The 17,800-nt window shown below is 45.1% G+C and overlaps 1 protein-coding gene across 1 annotated transcript in view; it reads left to right on the plus strand.

Moving 5' to 3' along the window:
- The first annotated feature begins 1,282 nt into the window (after positions 1 to 1,282).
- Positions 1,283 to 17,800, plus strand: part of rrn3 (RRN3 homolog, RNA polymerase I transcription factor) — a 73,536-nt gene continuing 57,018 nt past the window's right edge. Inside the window, exons 1-5 of the mRNA XM_061981707.2 lie at positions 1,283 to 1,555; positions 1,631 to 1,687; positions 10,286 to 10,375; positions 12,848 to 12,977; positions 17,318 to 17,377. Coding sequence (XP_061837691.2) covers positions 1,460 to 1,555; positions 1,631 to 1,687; positions 10,286 to 10,375; positions 12,848 to 12,977; positions 17,318 to 17,377 — 433 coding nt within the window. The 5' untranslated portion in view covers positions 1,283 to 1,459. The remainder of the gene's footprint in view (positions 1,556 to 1,630; positions 1,688 to 10,285; positions 10,376 to 12,847; positions 12,978 to 17,317; positions 17,378 to 17,800) is intronic.

Here is a 17,800-nt window from a genome sequence, read left to right on the forward strand (position 1 = left end):
ATACAGTCTATAGGTCCCTAAGATATATAGATATCTAATGTATTCATACATTGTTTATGTAGGATACACGCATGTATATATAACCTAATCATATTGTTTCTTCAACTTAAAAATAGTTTACCGTTTTTTCCCCCTTCTCTGGGATTATATTCCCAGTTTTGATCTCGGACGTCTGGTCACTTATAGCGTATAAGAATATTATATTACTGTTAAGCAAACTATGAATAATAAAACATGTGTCTGTTATCATAGCTACACGTATGACAAAAAGGCGTGTGAAAATCAGTGGTATTCAGTGAGGTAAGATGAATTAAATGCGCTGACAGTTCATCGCTCCTGCCAAATGGAGTGCACTGAGTGGAGCGGATCACCACTCCAAGATGGCGGCCCCGCGCCTCGTCTGCGCCAGTAGGCAGTAGCGCTCTATGCTGCGTCTACTTATAAGATGTCTATGGTTATAACGTTAGCAGTGAGTTTGCAGCCTCACTGATTTAACTACGCAGCAAATAAAAGTCACGTTACTTAGCCAATAAACGTTATCTTACATTCAAAACTTACCCTTCTTTGTGCAACTTCAAATGGCGAACGAAGTTGGAAGTTGTTGCGTCTCCGTCTGTAATATTCGAACTGCGTGATTTGCATACGGCAATTCGTTTTTTGTTGACCAAGTCGTAGTTTTTATACCCGAACGAAACCAACTTTAACATAATTGTTTATCACTTGCACGTTGTTGGACAACTTGTTCATTGGTTGTCCTGCAATTTGATTGGATGAATGCTGCCTGATGAAAACAACGTAGATCTAATTTGATTGGCTGTTGTACTGACAGCACACCAGCTGACAGGAACAACACGCTGATAGACAGACGAAGAAAATGAAAATTACGGAGCGCTCCCAAATAACTTTTTAAGCTTTGGATTTTGGGGAAAGTAGCAAGTCATGTCAAGTCATGTCAAGTCAAAAGGCTCAAGTCCAAGTGAAGTCACAAGTCATTGATGTTAAAGTCTAAGTCGAGTTGCAAGTCTCTTTACATTTTGTCAAGTCGAGTCTAAAGTCATCAAATTCATGACTCGAGTCTGACTCGAGTCCAAGTCATGTGACTCGAGTCCACACCTCTGCTATTTTCCCCCTTTAAAATACCAATATTTGAAGATGATGTCATTTACCGTTTGGCAACGACCGAGGTTTAAACCCCGGATGTGAAAGTGGGAGGACGCAGGCGCAATACCAGCCACGGCTGATAGTGGCGCTGCTGAACGGCAGTTCCCTTTAACAGCCGCCTGAAACATCCGAAGAAGTTCTTCCGAAGAAAATGGAGGCTTCGCATGCGCTTGTTTCTTCTCGTCGTCAAAGAATGAAATATGGATTATCTCTTTCGCTCACTCGTTGTGAAACAACGCCCTAATATCAACGACGGTACAGTTAAACTAAATTAACCTTTATTTCCTATCGACGAAGAATGGAGATAGAAAGTCGGGATTTTCTCAACACTCCTCCTTTAAAGACCGTCAGGTTTGGCGGCAGTGTCGTGGAAACATTATCAAAGTACACGCAGGTGAGTAGGAAGACTTCAATGTTCCACTTCCACTGAGCTGTCAATTATGTACTGAGCTGTCAATCATGTGTTCAGGGAGACATGAGTGACTATGAACTGTTGAAGTATCAACTGACCGATCCTAACATCAAGGTAAGTACATCACGTGACTGCACTGCAACTTATCTCACACATCCCCTTAAGGTGCACTGCAACATATCTCACATCACCTTAAGGTGCACTGCAACATATCTCACACATCACCTTAAGGTGCACTGCAACATATCTCACACATCACCTTAAGGTGCACTGCAACATATCTCACATCAACTTAAGGTGCACAGCAACATATCTCACATCAACTTAAGGTGCACAGCAACATATCTCACATCAACTTAAGGTGCACTGCAACATATCTCACACATCAACTTAAGGTGCACTGCAACATACCTCACACATCACCTTAAGGTGCACTGCAACATATCTCACACATCACCTTAAGGTGCATTGCAACATATCTCACACATCACCTTAAGGTGCACTGCAACATATCTCACACATCACCTTAAGGTGCACTGCAACATATCTCACAGACTATTTAAAGACAAAACTCTCCATTGGGATAGGCCAAACATGAAGGAAGCGACACCTTTATGAAGTGAAAGAATCAGTCACTTTTTGTCTGGAACTATCCTTTAAGACAATCGAAAAATGTGACCTATATTTTGGAAAATTAACTTCAAAACATAATTTATTATTTGTCATACTTGCATCAAATAAAAAGCACATGGAAGCCATCCACAAGGTTCTGCTTGAATTTTTGACCACTCCTCTTGACAAAATTGGTGCAGTTCAGTTAAATGTGTTGGTTTTCTGACATGGACTTGTTTCTTCAGCATTGTCCACACGTTTAAGTCAGGACTTTGGTAAGGCCATTCTAATGCCTTCATTCTAGCCTGATTTATCATTATTTACCACTTTTGACGTGTGTTTGGGGTCATTGTCCTGATGGAACACCCAACTGCGCCCAAGACCCAACCTCCGGGCTGATGATTTTAAGTTGTCCTGAAGAATTAAGAGGTAATCCTCCTTTTTCATTGTCCCATTTAAAGCACCAGTTTACCGTATTTTCCGCACTATTAGCCGCACCTAAAAACCACAAATTTTCTCAAAAGCTGACAGTGCGCCTTTTAACCCGGTGCGCTTTATATATGGATAAATATTAAGATTCATTTTCATAAATTTAGGTCTCGCAACTACAGTAAACAGCCGCCATCTTTTTTCCCCGTAGAAGAAGCGCGCGGTGCATGCTGGGATATGTGACGTTTCATTTCCATTTGTGTGTTTATGTAAAGACCCCAAAATGGCTCCTATTAAGTGTGTTGTCTGTCTAATTATAAATAATGCAGACGAGGCGTGTTAACTGAGTTCTCAACGTTTACTCACAGCGTGCTCATAACCACATTCTAACTCCCAGCATACAACAACGCTTCTCAGGGCTACCGCGCATGCTCGTCACTATCGTTGCATGCTGGGTAATGTAGTTGTTATATTTGCTAGCTCATAACATCACATTAAGAGACACGCTTACGCGCTTAATTCAATACTCGCCGTCATTCCGGGTGGATTGACAAAAGACCTCCAGCCGCTAGATATTGGTGTCAACAGGGCATTCGAAGCTAGACTGCTAACTGCGTGGGAACAGTGGATGACGAAGAAGCGCGCGGTGCATGCTGGGATATGTGACGTTTCATTTCCATTTGTGTGTTTATGTAAAGACCCCAAAATGGCTCCTATTAAGTGTGTTGTCTGTCTAATTATAAATAATGCAGACGAGGCGTGTTAACTGAGTTCTCAACATTTACTCACAGCGTGCTCATAACCACATTCTAACTGCCAGCACATACAACAACGCTTCTCAGGGCTACCGCGCATGCTCGTAACTATCGTTGCATGCTGGGTAGTGTAGTTGTTATATTTGCTAGCTCATAACATCACATTAAGAGACACGCTTACGCGCTTAATTCAATACTCGTCGTCATTCCGGGTGGATTGACAAAAGACCTCCAGCCGCTAGATATTGGTGTCAACAGGGCATTCAAATCACGACTGCGAACGGCGTGGGAACAATGGATGACCGAAGGCGAACACACCTTCACTAAGACAGGCAGACAGCGCCAGACGACGCCAACATCACCTTCACTAAGACAGGCAGACACCGCCAGACGACGCCAACATCTGCCAGTGGATCGTAAATGCCTGGGCAGATATTTCGGTCACAACTGTGGTCCGAGCTTTCCGGAAGGCAGGATTCACAGAACTGCTGGACAACAGTGACACTGACTCCGATGACTTCGACGAGACGGAACCGGCCATTTTGGATCCCACATTTGCCCAACTTTTCAATTCGGACACCGAAGACGAAGAATTCGAAGGATTTACGAATGAAGAATAACTTCAGAAAGTGAGCGCTATGTTTATTTTGTGTGTTGTGACATTAACGTTCGAGCAACATTATGTTGCTATTGCTCTGCACTATTTTGAATTTTACTATGTTTGTGATTGCACATTTGCGTACATTTTGGGACAGAGTTGTTAGAACGCTGGTTTTTAATATATTATTAAAGTTTGACTGACCTATCTGACTGTTTTTTTGACATTCCCTTTAGCGCAGCGTAGGCGCGGCTTATAGTCCGGGGCGGCTTATAGGTGGACAAAGTTTTGAAATATGCCATTCATTGAAGGTGCGGCTAATAACCCGGGGCGGCTTATAGTGCGGAAAATACGGTAATTGGCAGCAAAACAGGCCCAGAGCATATAACTACCACCATCATACTTGACAGTAGGAATGGTGTTCCTAGAATTAAAGGCCTCACCTTTTCTCCTCCAAACATATTGCTGGGTATTGTGGTCAAACAGTTACATTTTTGTTTCATCTGACATCATATGGACAAAGATAAGACCTTCTGGAGGAAAGTTCTGTGGTCCGATGAAACAAAAATGGAGCTGTTTGGCCACAATACCCAGCAATATGTTTGGAGGAGAAAACGTAAGGCCTTTAATCCTAGGAACACTATTCCTACCGTCAAGCGTGGTAGTATTATGCTCTTGGCCTGTTTTGCTGCCAATGGAACTGGTGCTTTAAATGGGACAATGAAAAAGGAGGATTACCTCCAAATTCTTCAGGACAAGCTAAAATCATCAGCCCGGAGGTTGGGTCTTGGGCGCAGTTGGGTGTTCCAAAAAGACAATGACCCCAAACACACGTCAAAAGTGGTAAAGGAATGGCTTAATCAGGCTAGAATGAAGCTATTAGAATGGCCTTCCCAAAGTCCTGACTTAAACGTGTGGACAATGCTGAAGAAACAAGTCCATGTCAGAAAACCAACACATTTAGCTGAACTGCACCAATTTTGTCAAGAGGAGTGGTCAAAAATTCAAGCAGAAGCTTGTCGATGGCTACCAAAAGCGCCTTATTGCAGTGAAACTTGCCAAGGGACATGTAAGCAAATATTAACATTGCTGTATGTATACTTTTGACACAGCAGATTTGCTCACATTTTCAGTAGACCCATAATAAATTCATAAAAGAAGCAAACTTCATGAATGTTTTTTGTGACCAACAAGTATGTGCTCCAATTACTCTATCACAAAAAAATAAGAGTTGTAAAAATGATTGGAAACTCAAGACAGCAATGACATTATGTTCTTTACAAGTGTATGTACAATTTTGACCACCACTGTATTTAGTTAGCACAAACAAAGTTGCAATGCTCAGATTGACTTCATATTTCAGGATTATCAAAAAGGCTTGTGCAGATTTTCCACAGGTCAGTTAACCGAATGATTAATGAAGATGAATTCTGTAACTTTTGCCATGTGCACGCGTTGTTACAGCGGCTACATGCACATGATCATGATTACCCCTGTAAGTTAGTATTACCTTATTACACATCATAATTACCCCTGTAAATTAGTATTACCTTATTACACATAATCATAATAGTTAGTATTACCTTCCATCCATCCATCCATCTTCTTCCGCTTATCCGAGGTCGGGTCGCGGGGGCAGCAGCCTAAGCAGGGAAGCCCAGACTTTCCTCTCCCCAGCCACTTCGTCCAGCTCCTCCCGGGGGATCCCGAGGCGTTCCCAGGCCAGCCGGGAGACATAGTCTTCCCAACGTGTCCTGGGTCTTCCCCGTGGCCTCCTACCGGTCGGACGTGCCCGAAACACCTCCCGAGGGAGGCGTTCGGGTGGCATCCTGACCAGATGCCCGAACCACCTCATCTGGCTCCTCTCGATATGGAGGAGCAGCGGCTTTACTTTGAGCTCCCCCCGGATGACAGAGCTTCTCACCCTATCTCTAAGGGAGAGCCCCGCCACCCGGCGGAGGAAACTCATTTCGGCCGCTTGTACCCGTGATCTTGTCCTTTCGGTCATGACCCAAAGCTCATGACCATAGGTGAGGATGGGAACGTAGATCGACCGGTAAATCGAGAGCTTTGCCTTCTGGCTCAGCTCCTTCTTCACCACAACGGATCGATACAGCGTCCGCATTACTGAAGATGCCTTATTACACATAATCATAATAGTTAGTATTACCTTATTAAACATAATCATAATAGTATTACCTTATTACACATAATCATCATAGTTAGTATTAACTTATTAAACATAATCATAATAGTTAGTATTACTTTATTACACATAATCATAATAGTTAGTATTACCTTATTAAACCCCACTGATTGTAAAACTGCACTTCACTTTGATACATTTATGGACGGACTAGCGTAAGCTCGCTAGCTATCTTAAATGCTAGCATGAAAACAAGAAACATTAACATCCTTCCCCATGAAGAAAGGTCATACAGCAATATAAAGACATTACTGTGTAAACAATAGATACAGTGATGGATATAAACTCCACACAGACAGGAAGTGACATCACAAACCAGAAGTGAAAACAATTTGGAAGAAGATAAACATAATTAAACACACAAATAGAAGAAGATAAACATAATTAAACACACAAATAGGAGAAGTTAAACAAATTTAAACACACAAATAGAAGATAAACATATTTAAACACAAATAGAAGATAAACATATTTAAAAAACACAAATAGAAGAAGATAAACATATTTAAACACACAAATAGGAGAAGATAAACATATTTAAACACACAAATAGGAGAAGATAAACATATTTAAACACACAAATAGAAGATAAACATATTTAAACACACAAATAGAAGATAAACATATTTAAATACACAAATAGGAGAAGATAAACATATTCAAACACACACATAGAAGAAGATAAACATATTTAAACACACAAATAGAAGATAAACATATTTAAACACACAAATAGAAGAAGATAAGCATATCTAAACACACAAATAGAAGATAAACATATTTAAACACACAAATAAAAATAACTTATGAAGCCAGAACAATATTTCACCTTTCAAGAAAGTCTATTTTGGGCTTGTTTATTTCATCCATCCATCCTCCTCCGCTTATCCGAGGTCGGGTCGCGGGGGCAGCAGCCTAAGCAGGGAAGCCCAGACTTCCCTCTCCCCAGCCACTTCGTCCAGCTCCTCCCGGGGGATCCCGAGGCGTTCCCAGGCCAGCTGGGAGACATAGTCTTCCCAACGTGTCCTGGGTCTTCCTCGTGGCCTCCTACCGGTCGGACGTGCCCTAAACACCTCCCTAGGGAGGCGCTCTGGTGGCATCCTGACCAGATGCCCGAACCACCTCATCTGGCTCCTCTCGATGTGGAGGAGCAGCGGCTTTACTTTGAGCTCCCCCCGGATGACAGAGCTTCTCACCCTATCTCTAAGGGAGAGCCCCGCCACCCGGCGGAGGAAACTCATTTCCGCCGCTTGTACCCGTGATCTTGTCCTTTCGGTCATAACCCAAAGCTCATGACCATAGGTGAGGATGGGAACGTAGATCGACCGGTAAATTGAGAGCTTTGCGTTCCGGCTCAGCTCCTTCTTCACCACAACGGATCCGCCTGTCGATCTCACGATCCACTCTTCCCTCACTCGTGAACAAGACTCCGAGGTACTTGAACTCCTCCACTTGGGGCAAGATCTCCTCCCCAACCCGGAGATGGCACTCCACCCTTTTACGGGCGAGAACCATGGTCTCTGACTTGGAGGTGCTGATTCACATCCCAGTCGCTTCACACTCAGCTGCGAACCGATCCAGTGAGAGCTGAAGATCCTGGCTAGATGAAGCCATCAGGACCACATCATCTGCAAAAAGCAGAGACCTAATCCTGCAGCCACCAAACCGGATCCCCTCAACGCCTTGACTGCGCCTAGAAATTCTGTCCATAAAAGTTATGAACAGAATCGGTGACAAAGGGCAGCCTTGGCGGAGTCCAACCCTCACTGGAAACGTGTCCGACTTACTGCCGGCAATGCGAACCAAGCTCTGACACTGATCATACAGGGAGCGGACCGCCACAATCAGGCAGTCCGAAACCCCATACTCTCTGAGCACTCCCCACAGGACTTCCCGAGGGACACGGTCGAATGCCTTCTCCAAGTCCACAAAGCACATGTAGACTGGTTGGGCAAACTCCCATGCACCCTCAAGGACCCTGCCGAGAGTATAGAGCTGGTCCACAGTTCCACGACCAGGACGAAAACCACACTGTTCCTCCTGAATCCGAGGTTCGACTATCCGGCGTAGCCTCCTCTCCAGTACACCTGAATAGACCTTACCGGGAAGGCTGAGGAGTGTGATCCCACGATAGTTAGAACACACCCTCCGGTTCCCCTTTTTAAAGAGAGGAACCACCACCCCGGTCTGCCAATCCAAAGGTACTGCCCCCGATGTCCACGCGATGCTGCAGAGTCTTGTCAACCAAGACAGCCCCACAGCATCCAGAGCCTTAAGGAACTCCGGGCGGGTCTCATCCACCCTCGGGGCCTTGCCACCGAGGAGCTTTTTAACTACCTCAGCAACCTCAGCCCCAGAAATAGGAGAGCCCACCACAGATACCCCAGGCACTGCTTCCTCATAGGAAGATGTGTTGGTGGGATTGAGGATGTCTTCGAAGTATTCCCTCCACCGATCCACAACTTCCGCAGTCGAGGTCAGCAGAACACCATCCGCACCATACACTGTGTTGGTAGTGCACTGCTTCCCCTTCCTGAGGCGGCGGATGGTGGTCCAGAATCGCTTCGAAGCCGTCCGGAAGTCGTTTTCCATGGCTTCCCCGAACCCCTCCCATGTCCGAGTTTTTGCCTCCGCGACCGCTGAAGCCACACACCGCTTGGCCTGTCGGTACCTGTCCGCTGCCTCAGGAGTCCCATGAGCCAAAAGAACCCGATAGGACTCCTTCTTCAGCTTGACGGCATCCCTCACCGCCGGTGTCCACCAACGGGTTCTAGGATTACCGCCACGACAGGCACCAACTACCTTGCGGCCACAGCTCCAATCAGCCGCCTCGACAATAGAGGTGCGGAACATAGTCCACTCGGACTCAATGTCCAGCACCTCCCTCGTGACATGTTCAAAGTTCTTCCGGAGGTGGGAATTGAAACTCTCTCTGACAGGAGACTCTGCCAGACGTTCCCAGCAAACCCTCACAATGCGTTTGGGCCTGCCAGGTCTGTCCGGCATCCTCCCCCACCATCGCAGCCAACTCACCACCAAGTGGTGATCGGTAGAAAGCTCCGCCCCTCTCTTCACCCGAGTGTCCAAAACATGAGGCCGCAAATCCGATGACACAACTACAAAGTCGATCATAGAACTGCGACCTAGGGTGTCCTGGTGCCAAGTGCACATATGGACACCCTTATGCTTGAACATGGTGTTCGTTATGGACAATCCGTGACGGGCACAAAAGTCCAATAACAAAACACCACTCGGGTTCAGATCTGGGCGGCCATTCTTCCCAATCACGCCTCTCCAGGTTTCACTGTCGTTGCCAATATGAGCGTTGAAGTCCCCCAGTAGAACGAGGGAATCACCCGGGGGAGCACCCTGAAGTACTCCCTCGAGTGAATCCAAAAAGGGTGGGTACTCTGAGCTGCTGTTTGGCGCGTAAGCGCAAACAACAGTCAGGACCCGTCCCCCCACCCGAAGGCGGAGGGAAGCTACCCTCTCGTCCACCGGGTTGAACTCCAACGTGCAGGCTCTGAGCCGGGGGGAAAACAAGAATTGCCACCCCAGCCCGTCGCCTCTCACTGCTGGCAACGCCAGAGTGGAAGAGAGTCCATCCCCTCTCGAGAGAACTGGTTCCGGAGCCCTTGCTGTGCGTCGAGGTGAGTCCGACTATATCCAACCGGAACTTTTCTACCTCTCACACTAGCTCAGGCTCCTTCCCCCCCCAGCGAGGTGACGTTCCACGTCCCAAGAGCTAGCTTCTGTAGCCGAGGATCGGACCGCCAAGTGCCCTGCCTTCGGCTTCCGCCCAGCTCACATTGCACCCGACCTCTATGTCCCCTGCTATGGGTGGTGAGCCCATTGGAGGGGGGACCCACGTTGCCTCTTCGGGCTGTGCCCGGCCGGGCCCCATGGGGACAGGCCCGGCCACCAGGCGCTCGCCATCGTGCCCCAACTCCGGGCCTGGCTCCGGAGGGGGGCCCCGGTGACCCGCGTCCGGGCGAGGGAAATCTATTATTATTATTTCAGCTATTAAAAAATACAAGTAGGTTGAAATATCTTGGTACTTTTGTGTGTCTTCTCACACTGTTTGTCTTCTCACACTGTTTGTATTCTCACAGGACGCACAGATCATCACTTGGCTACAAGAATTCAGGAATTGTGTATCTCAGCTGACCAAAGAGCACGAACAACTCATCTATTCTATTTTAGTGAGTATCATGGATTGCTATGGTGGGGACATCAGGGGTGTCCAGAGTGGATTTATTTAGTGAGTATCATGGACTGCTATGGTGGGGACATCAGGGGTGTCCAGAGTGGATTTATTTGGTGAGCTCCCCCCCACCCCAAAAAAATATCCCATGATTACCCAGAATTAACGGTTTTCCGGGACATTTTGCCCATTGAAAATGAATGTGCCAATTCTCAAACATGCACAAATCTCACATTTCTCACCTGATTGGAAGCGTTCCACCATCCACTCTCCTTGGACAATCAAACTACCTCCACACACACTCCACTCACCTTGGACAATCAAACTACCATCAACACACTCCACTCACCTTGGACAATCAAACTACCATCCACACACTCCACTCACCTTGGACAATCAAACTACCATCCACACACTCCACTCACCTTGGACAATCAAACTACCATCCACACACTCCACTCACCTTGGCCAATCAAACTACCGTCCACACACTCCACTCACCTTGGACAATCAAACTACCATCCACACACTCCACTCACCTTGGCCAATCAAACTACCGTCCACACACTCCACTCACCTTGGACAATCAAACTACCATCCACACACTCCACTCACCTTGGCCAATCAAACTACCGTCCACACACTCATCTCACCTTGGACAATCAAACTACCACCCACACACTCATCTCACCAAACTACAAGTTCCAAAAAATTCCAGGATTTCTCGGTTTTCCAGAGCCGTATTTTCTCCTCTTTCTGGAAAGATTTCACAGTCCACATTTTTCAACCGTTCTTGACCATTCCACCTTCAAAACATTCCTCTTAGTTTGGACAACAAACATTTTGTTTTTTCGTACAAATTCCCGTTATTCCAGGGATTCCGAAATACCCATTTTCAATTAAAACTCTTACTGCGTCAACATTTTTCTACCGATTCCAAAAATTGCAACACCAACCCATTCACACCATCTTAAGACAATTGTGCTGGTATCAATATTTTCAAAACATACCGGTTTTCCAGAAATTTCCAAGAAATTCCTATTCAAATGAATGGACATATTTATAGTTATTCAATGCCCTTAATTCTCCAAATTTAGCGCCATTTTTAAATATGATTACGAACTTGCAATCTTCCACCCACACTACTCTTCACAAAATTTCCGGTTTTCCGGAATTTTCTCCCCATTGACAATGAATGGCCATTATCCAATCTACTGCATATCCCATTGGAACCATTCCAACTTCCACTGGCGTGTATCAGCAGCGTTCACACACAGAAGATCCGTTGAGGCAATTCCATTTACCGGTAGTACATTGTGTAGTCACTGAGATGTACTTGTGGACTGCAGGTTGACACCTCCTGTTCATAGAAGTAGAGGTTTGCAAGCCAACCCAAGACTTTGATGTTTTATTGAGAAGATGGAACATTACACACAAAATGTTTGAGTAGCACTTGATGGATTATGGCTACTGTAGTCAGACGTACTGTGCTTCAACATACGGGTATTATTATGGTGTGTATAAGGGCCCCAAAATGGCACCATTAGTGCGTCAGCCATTGTAGTCTGCACCAACGTTTTAGTCAATAAGCTTTCTTTTTCTCTATCCTCTGCTTTTGCCGTTTCTAATGTAAAGTAGCCTACACTTGTAACTTATATCTGTCAGTAGACTCGCTATGGATGCGCTAAAAACTAGCGGTACAACAAAAGATGACGGGGAGAAGACTCTGTCGAAGTGGAGGCATGTAAATAAGACCCACAAACGGTGTGTCCTGAAGAGTGGTGTGTAAAACATCATCTATGTAACAAAGAACCACCATGATGTGTTATGGAAGTATTTTACACCTAGAAAACAAACAACACTTCCCATCGTGAGAGGTGCTGCAAAGAGGAATGAGAGAAAGTGCCCAAAGATAGGTGTGCCAAGCTTGTGGCATGGTGTTCAAAAGGACTGGAGTCTGAACACTTATGTACATGTCATTTTTGACTTTTTGATTTGCAAACTTTGTTTCTCTCAAGATGGACTGCTGAGTGTACATGAATGAGAATAACATGAGCTTTTTGAGTGAAAAATGTACTATTTATGTTTAAATACCTTTGACTAATATCAATTATTAGCCTCCTTGACTACTAATAATCTGTAATTGTAGGTAAAATTAGTAATAATTATAAAAAGAGACAAGTTGCAGACCTTCTCCTAGTATGTTTTACACTTAGTCTCCAACATTTATTTATGTTCCCACACATTTAACTTGGTCAACTGTTGAGAGAAATCTATAGTGCTCATTTTTGTTGTACGTGAGAGAATATCGACACACTTCAACATCTCTAACATGTCTCTGTGCTCGGTCAGCACTGCAAAGGAAAATATGTTCTTGATGAATAAATGTTACATACATGCCTTCTTGGGAGTAAATGTCATTACCCAGAAGGGTCTGTTTCTGTAACCTCTTCCTGTTTGCATCATGCAGAGACTTCCCTGGTTGGGCAGGAGTCAGGCAGTAGCAGATGAGTACATGTGCTTCCTCAGCAACCTGGTCTCTGCACAGACCCTCTACCTGTGTGCCTGTCTCAACATGCTGGTCTCACACTTCACTCCCAGTAAGTCTCACACTTCACTCCCAGTAAGTCTCACTCTTTACTCCCAGTAAGTCTCACCCTTCACTCCCAGTAAGTCTCACCCTTCACTCCCAGTAAGTCTCACCCTTCACTCCCAGTAAGTCTCACCCTTTACTCCCAGTAAGTCTCACCCTTTACTCCCAGTAAGTCTCACCCTTTACTCCCAGTAAGTCTCACCCTTTACTCCCAGTAAGTCTCACCCTTTACTCCCAGTAAGTCTCACCCTTTACTCCCAGTAAGTCTCACCCTTTACTCCCAGTAAGTCTCACCCTTTACTCCCAGTAAGTCTCACGCTTTACTCCCAGTAAGTCTCACGCTTCACTCCCAGTAAGTCTCACGCTTCACTCCCAGTAAGTCTCACGCTTCACTCCCAGTAAGTCTCACGCTTCACTCCCAGTAAGTCTCACGCTTCACTCCCAGTAAGTCTCACGCTTCACTCCCAGTAAGTCTCACGCTTCACTCCCAGTAAGTCTCACGCTTCACTCCCAGTAAGTCTCACGCTTCACTACTGAAGTAAGTCTCACGCTTCACTCCCAGTAAGTCTCACGCTTCACTACTGAAGTAAGTCTCACACGTCACTACTGAAGTAAGTCTCACACGTCACTACTGAAGTAAGTCTCACACGTCACTACTGATGTAAGTCTCACACGTCACTACTGAAGTAAGTCTCACACGTCACTACTGAAGTAAGTCTCACACGTCACTACTGAAGTAAGTCTCACACGTCACTACTGAAGTAAGTCTCACACGTCACTACTGAAGTAAGTGTCACACGTCACTACTGAAGTAAGTGTCACACGTCACTACTGAAGTAAGTGTCACACGTCACTACTGAAGTAAGTGTCACACGTCACTACTGAAGTAAGTGTCACACGTCACTACTGAAGTAAGTCTCACACGTCACTACTGAAGTAAGTCTCACACGTCACTACTGAAGTAAGTCTCACACGTCACTACTGAAGTAAGTGTCACACGTCACTACTGAAGTAAGTGTCACACGTCACTACTGAAGTAAGTGTCACACGTCACTACTGAAGTAAGTGTCACACGTCACTACTGAAGTAAGTGTCACACGTCACTACTGAAGTAAGTGTCACACGTCACTACTGAAGTAAGTGTCACACGTCACTACTGAAGTAAGTCTCACACGTCACTACTGAAGTAAGTCTCACACGTCACTACTGAAGTACCATATTTTCCGCACTATTAGCCGCACCTAAAAACCACAAATTTTCTCAAAAGCTGACAGTGCGGCTTATAACCCGGTGCGCTTTATATATGGATTAATATTAAGATTCATTTTCATAAAGTTTAGGTCTCGCAACTACGGTAAACAGCCGCCATCTTTTTTCCCCGTAGAAGAGGAAGCGCTTCTTCTTCTACGGTAAGCAACCGCCAAGGTAAGCACCCGCCCCCATAGAAGAGGAAGCGCTTCTTCTTCTACTGTAAGCAACCACCAAGGTAAGCACCCGCCCCCGTAGAAGAAGAAGCGCGCGGATATTACGTTTCATTTAATTTGTGTGTTTACATCTGTAAAGACCACAAAATGGCTCCTATTAAGAGACACGCATACAACGCAGAATTCAAACTCAAGGCAATAAGTCACGCAGTAGAACACGGAAATAGAGCAGCAACGAGAGAATTAAACATAAATGAATCAATGGTGCGTAGGTAGAGGAAGCAACAAGATGACCTGCGCCACTAAGACAGGGAGACAGCGCCGGACGACATACGCCAACATCTGCCAGTGGATTGTAAATGCCTGGGCGGATATATCGGTCTCAACTGTGGTCCGAGCTTTCCGGAAGGCAGGATTCACGGAACTGCTGGACAACAACAGTGACACTGACTCTGATGACTTCGACGAGACGTAGCCGGCCATTTTGGATGCCGTATTCGCCCAACTTTTTAATTCAGACACTGAAGAAGAATTCAAGGGATTTATGGATGAGGAATAATTTCAGAAAGTGAGCTTTAAATGTTTATTTTGTGTGTTGTGTGACATTAACGTTCGAGCAACGTTGAGTTATTGATGTTGCTATTGCTCTGCACTAATTTGAGTGTTACTATTTTTGTGATTGCACATTTGCACATTACATTTTGGGGGTGAACAGAGTTGTTAGAACGCTGGTTTGTAATATATTATTAAAGTTTGACTGACCTATCTGACTGTTTTTTTTACATTCCTTTTAGCGCAGCGTAGGCGCGGCTTATAACCCAGGGCGTCTTATAGGTGAACAAAGTTTTGAAATATGCCATTCATTGAAGGTGCGGCTAATAACCCGGGGCGGCTTATAGTGCGGAAAATACGGTAAGTGTCACACGTCACTACTGAAGTAAGTGTCACACGTCACTACTGAAGTACCGTATTTTCCGCACTATAAGCCGCCCCGGGTTATTAGCCGCACCTTCAATGAATGGCATATTTCAAAACTTTGTCCACCTATAAGCCGCCCCGGACTATAAGCCGCGCCTACGCTGCGCTAAAGGGAATGTCAAAAAAACAGTCAGATAGGTCAGTCAAACTTTAATAATATATTAAAAACCAGCGTTCTAACAACTCTGTCCCAAAATGTACGCAAATGTGCAATCACAAACATAGTAAAATTCAAAATAGTGCAGAGCAATAGCAACATAATGTTGCTCGAACGTTAATGTCACAACACACAAAATAAACATAGCGCTCACTTTCTGAAGTTATTCTTCATTCGTAAATCCTTCGAATTCTTCGTCTTCGGTGTCCGAATCGAAAAGTTGGGCAAATGTGGGATCCAAAATGGCCGGTTCCGTCTCGTCGAAGTCATCGGAGTCAGTGTCACTGTTGTCCAGCAGTTCTGTGAATCCTGCCTTCCGGAAAGCTCGGACCACAGTTGTGACCGAAATATCTGCCCAGGCATTTACGATCCACTGGCAGATGTTGGCGTCGTCTGGCGCTGTCTCCCTGTCTTAGTGAAGGTGATGTTGGCGTCGTCTGGCGCTGTCTCCCTGTCTTAGTGAAGGTGTGTTTGCCTTCTGTCATCCACTGTTCCCACGCAGTTAGCAGTCTAGCTTCGAATGCCCTGTTGACACCAATATCTAGCGGCTGGAGGTCTTTTGTCAATCCAACCGGAATGACGGCGAGTATTGAATTAAGCGCGTAAGCGTGTCTCTTAATGTGATGTTATGAGCTAGCAAATATAACAACTACACTACCCAGCATGCAACGATAGTGACGAGCATGCGCGGTAGCCCTGAGAAGCGTTGTTGTATGTGCTGGCAGTTAGAATGTGGTTATGAGCACGCTGTGAGTAAACGTTGAGAACTCAGTTAACACGCCTCGTCTGCATTATTTATAATTAGACAGACAACACACTTAATAGGAGCCATTTTGGGGTCTTTACATAAACACACAAATGGAAATGAAACGTCACATATCCCAGCATGCACCGCGCGCTTCTTCGTCATCCACTGTTCCCACGCAGTTAGCAGTCTAGCTTCGAATGCCCTGTTGACACCAATATCTAGCGGCTGGAGGTCTTTTGTCAATCCACCCGGAATGACGGCGAGTATTGAATTAAGCGCGTAAGCGTGTCTCTTAATGTGATGTTATGAGCTAGCAAATATAACAACTACACTACCCAGCATGCAACGATAGTGACGAGCATGCGCGGTAGCCCTGAGAAGCGTTGTATGCTGGCAGTTAGAATGTGGTTATGAGCACGCTGTGAGTAAACGTTGAGAACTCAGTTAACACGCCTCGTCTGCATTATTTATAATTAGACAGACAACACACTTAATAGGAGCCATTTTGGGGTCTTTACATAAACACACAAATGGAAATGAAACGTCACATATCCCAGCATGCACCGCGCGCTTCTTCTTCTTCCGGGGGCGGGTGGTTGCTTACAGTAGAAGATGAAGCGCTTCCTGTTCTATGGGGGCGGGTGCTTACCTTGGCGGTTGCTTGCGTAGAAGAAGCGCTTCCTGTTCTACCGGGAAAAAAGATGGCGGCTGTTTACCGAAGTTGCGAGACCGAAACTTTATGAAAATGAATCTTAATATTTATCCATATATAAAGCGCACCGGGTTAAAAGCCGCACTGTCCGCTTTTGAGTAAATTTGTGGTTTTTAGGTGCAGCTAATGGTGCGGAAAATACGGTAAGTGTCACACGTCACTACTGAAGTAAGTGTCACACGTCACTCCCACTAAGTGTCACACGTCACTCCCACCAAGTGTCACACGTCACTCCCACCAAGTGTCACACGTCACTCCCACTAAGTGTCACACTTCACTGCCAGTAAGTCTCACACCAGTAACAAGGCATGATGTGTTGTGTGTGCAGAGAGAGTGACCATCAGTGAAGGAGGAGTTGATATCTCTGATTCAGAGGATGAAGATGATGGTAGGTGTCTGTTTTTACTCTATGGTTCACAATCATTATGAGACTAAAGTTATTTTTCTTTTGCATTCTAACATGTACAAATGGTCTCGTTCTTGGTGGCTAGCGATGTAGCTAATGTTAGCAATCAATTCTACCGCTAAATCACTTTAAAAATGCATTCAACAATACTTCATTTATGTTGTGTAACATGTATAACAACCAAGATGTAGCAACCTTGTTATTGTAAGAGACAACACCGAGGAACTCTTTTTCTAGCCTACTAACACATCGCCATGCTACGCTATTAGTAATAAAAGATTACTGGAAGAGATAAGCTAGCTTCTACGTCAACACAAAACACGTTTGAGTTTGTAATACACAACACTGTGATACAACACCAATGTGTAGTGAGTGAAAAACATGAACAATCATATTACAGTATCT

The sequence above is a fragment of the Nerophis lumbriciformis genome, linkage group LG24 (assembly GCF_033978685.3).
Source record: "Nerophis lumbriciformis linkage group LG24, RoL_Nlum_v2.1, whole genome shotgun sequence".
Classification (NCBI taxonomy): domain Eukaryota; kingdom Metazoa; phylum Chordata; class Actinopteri; order Syngnathiformes; family Syngnathidae; genus Nerophis; species Nerophis lumbriciformis.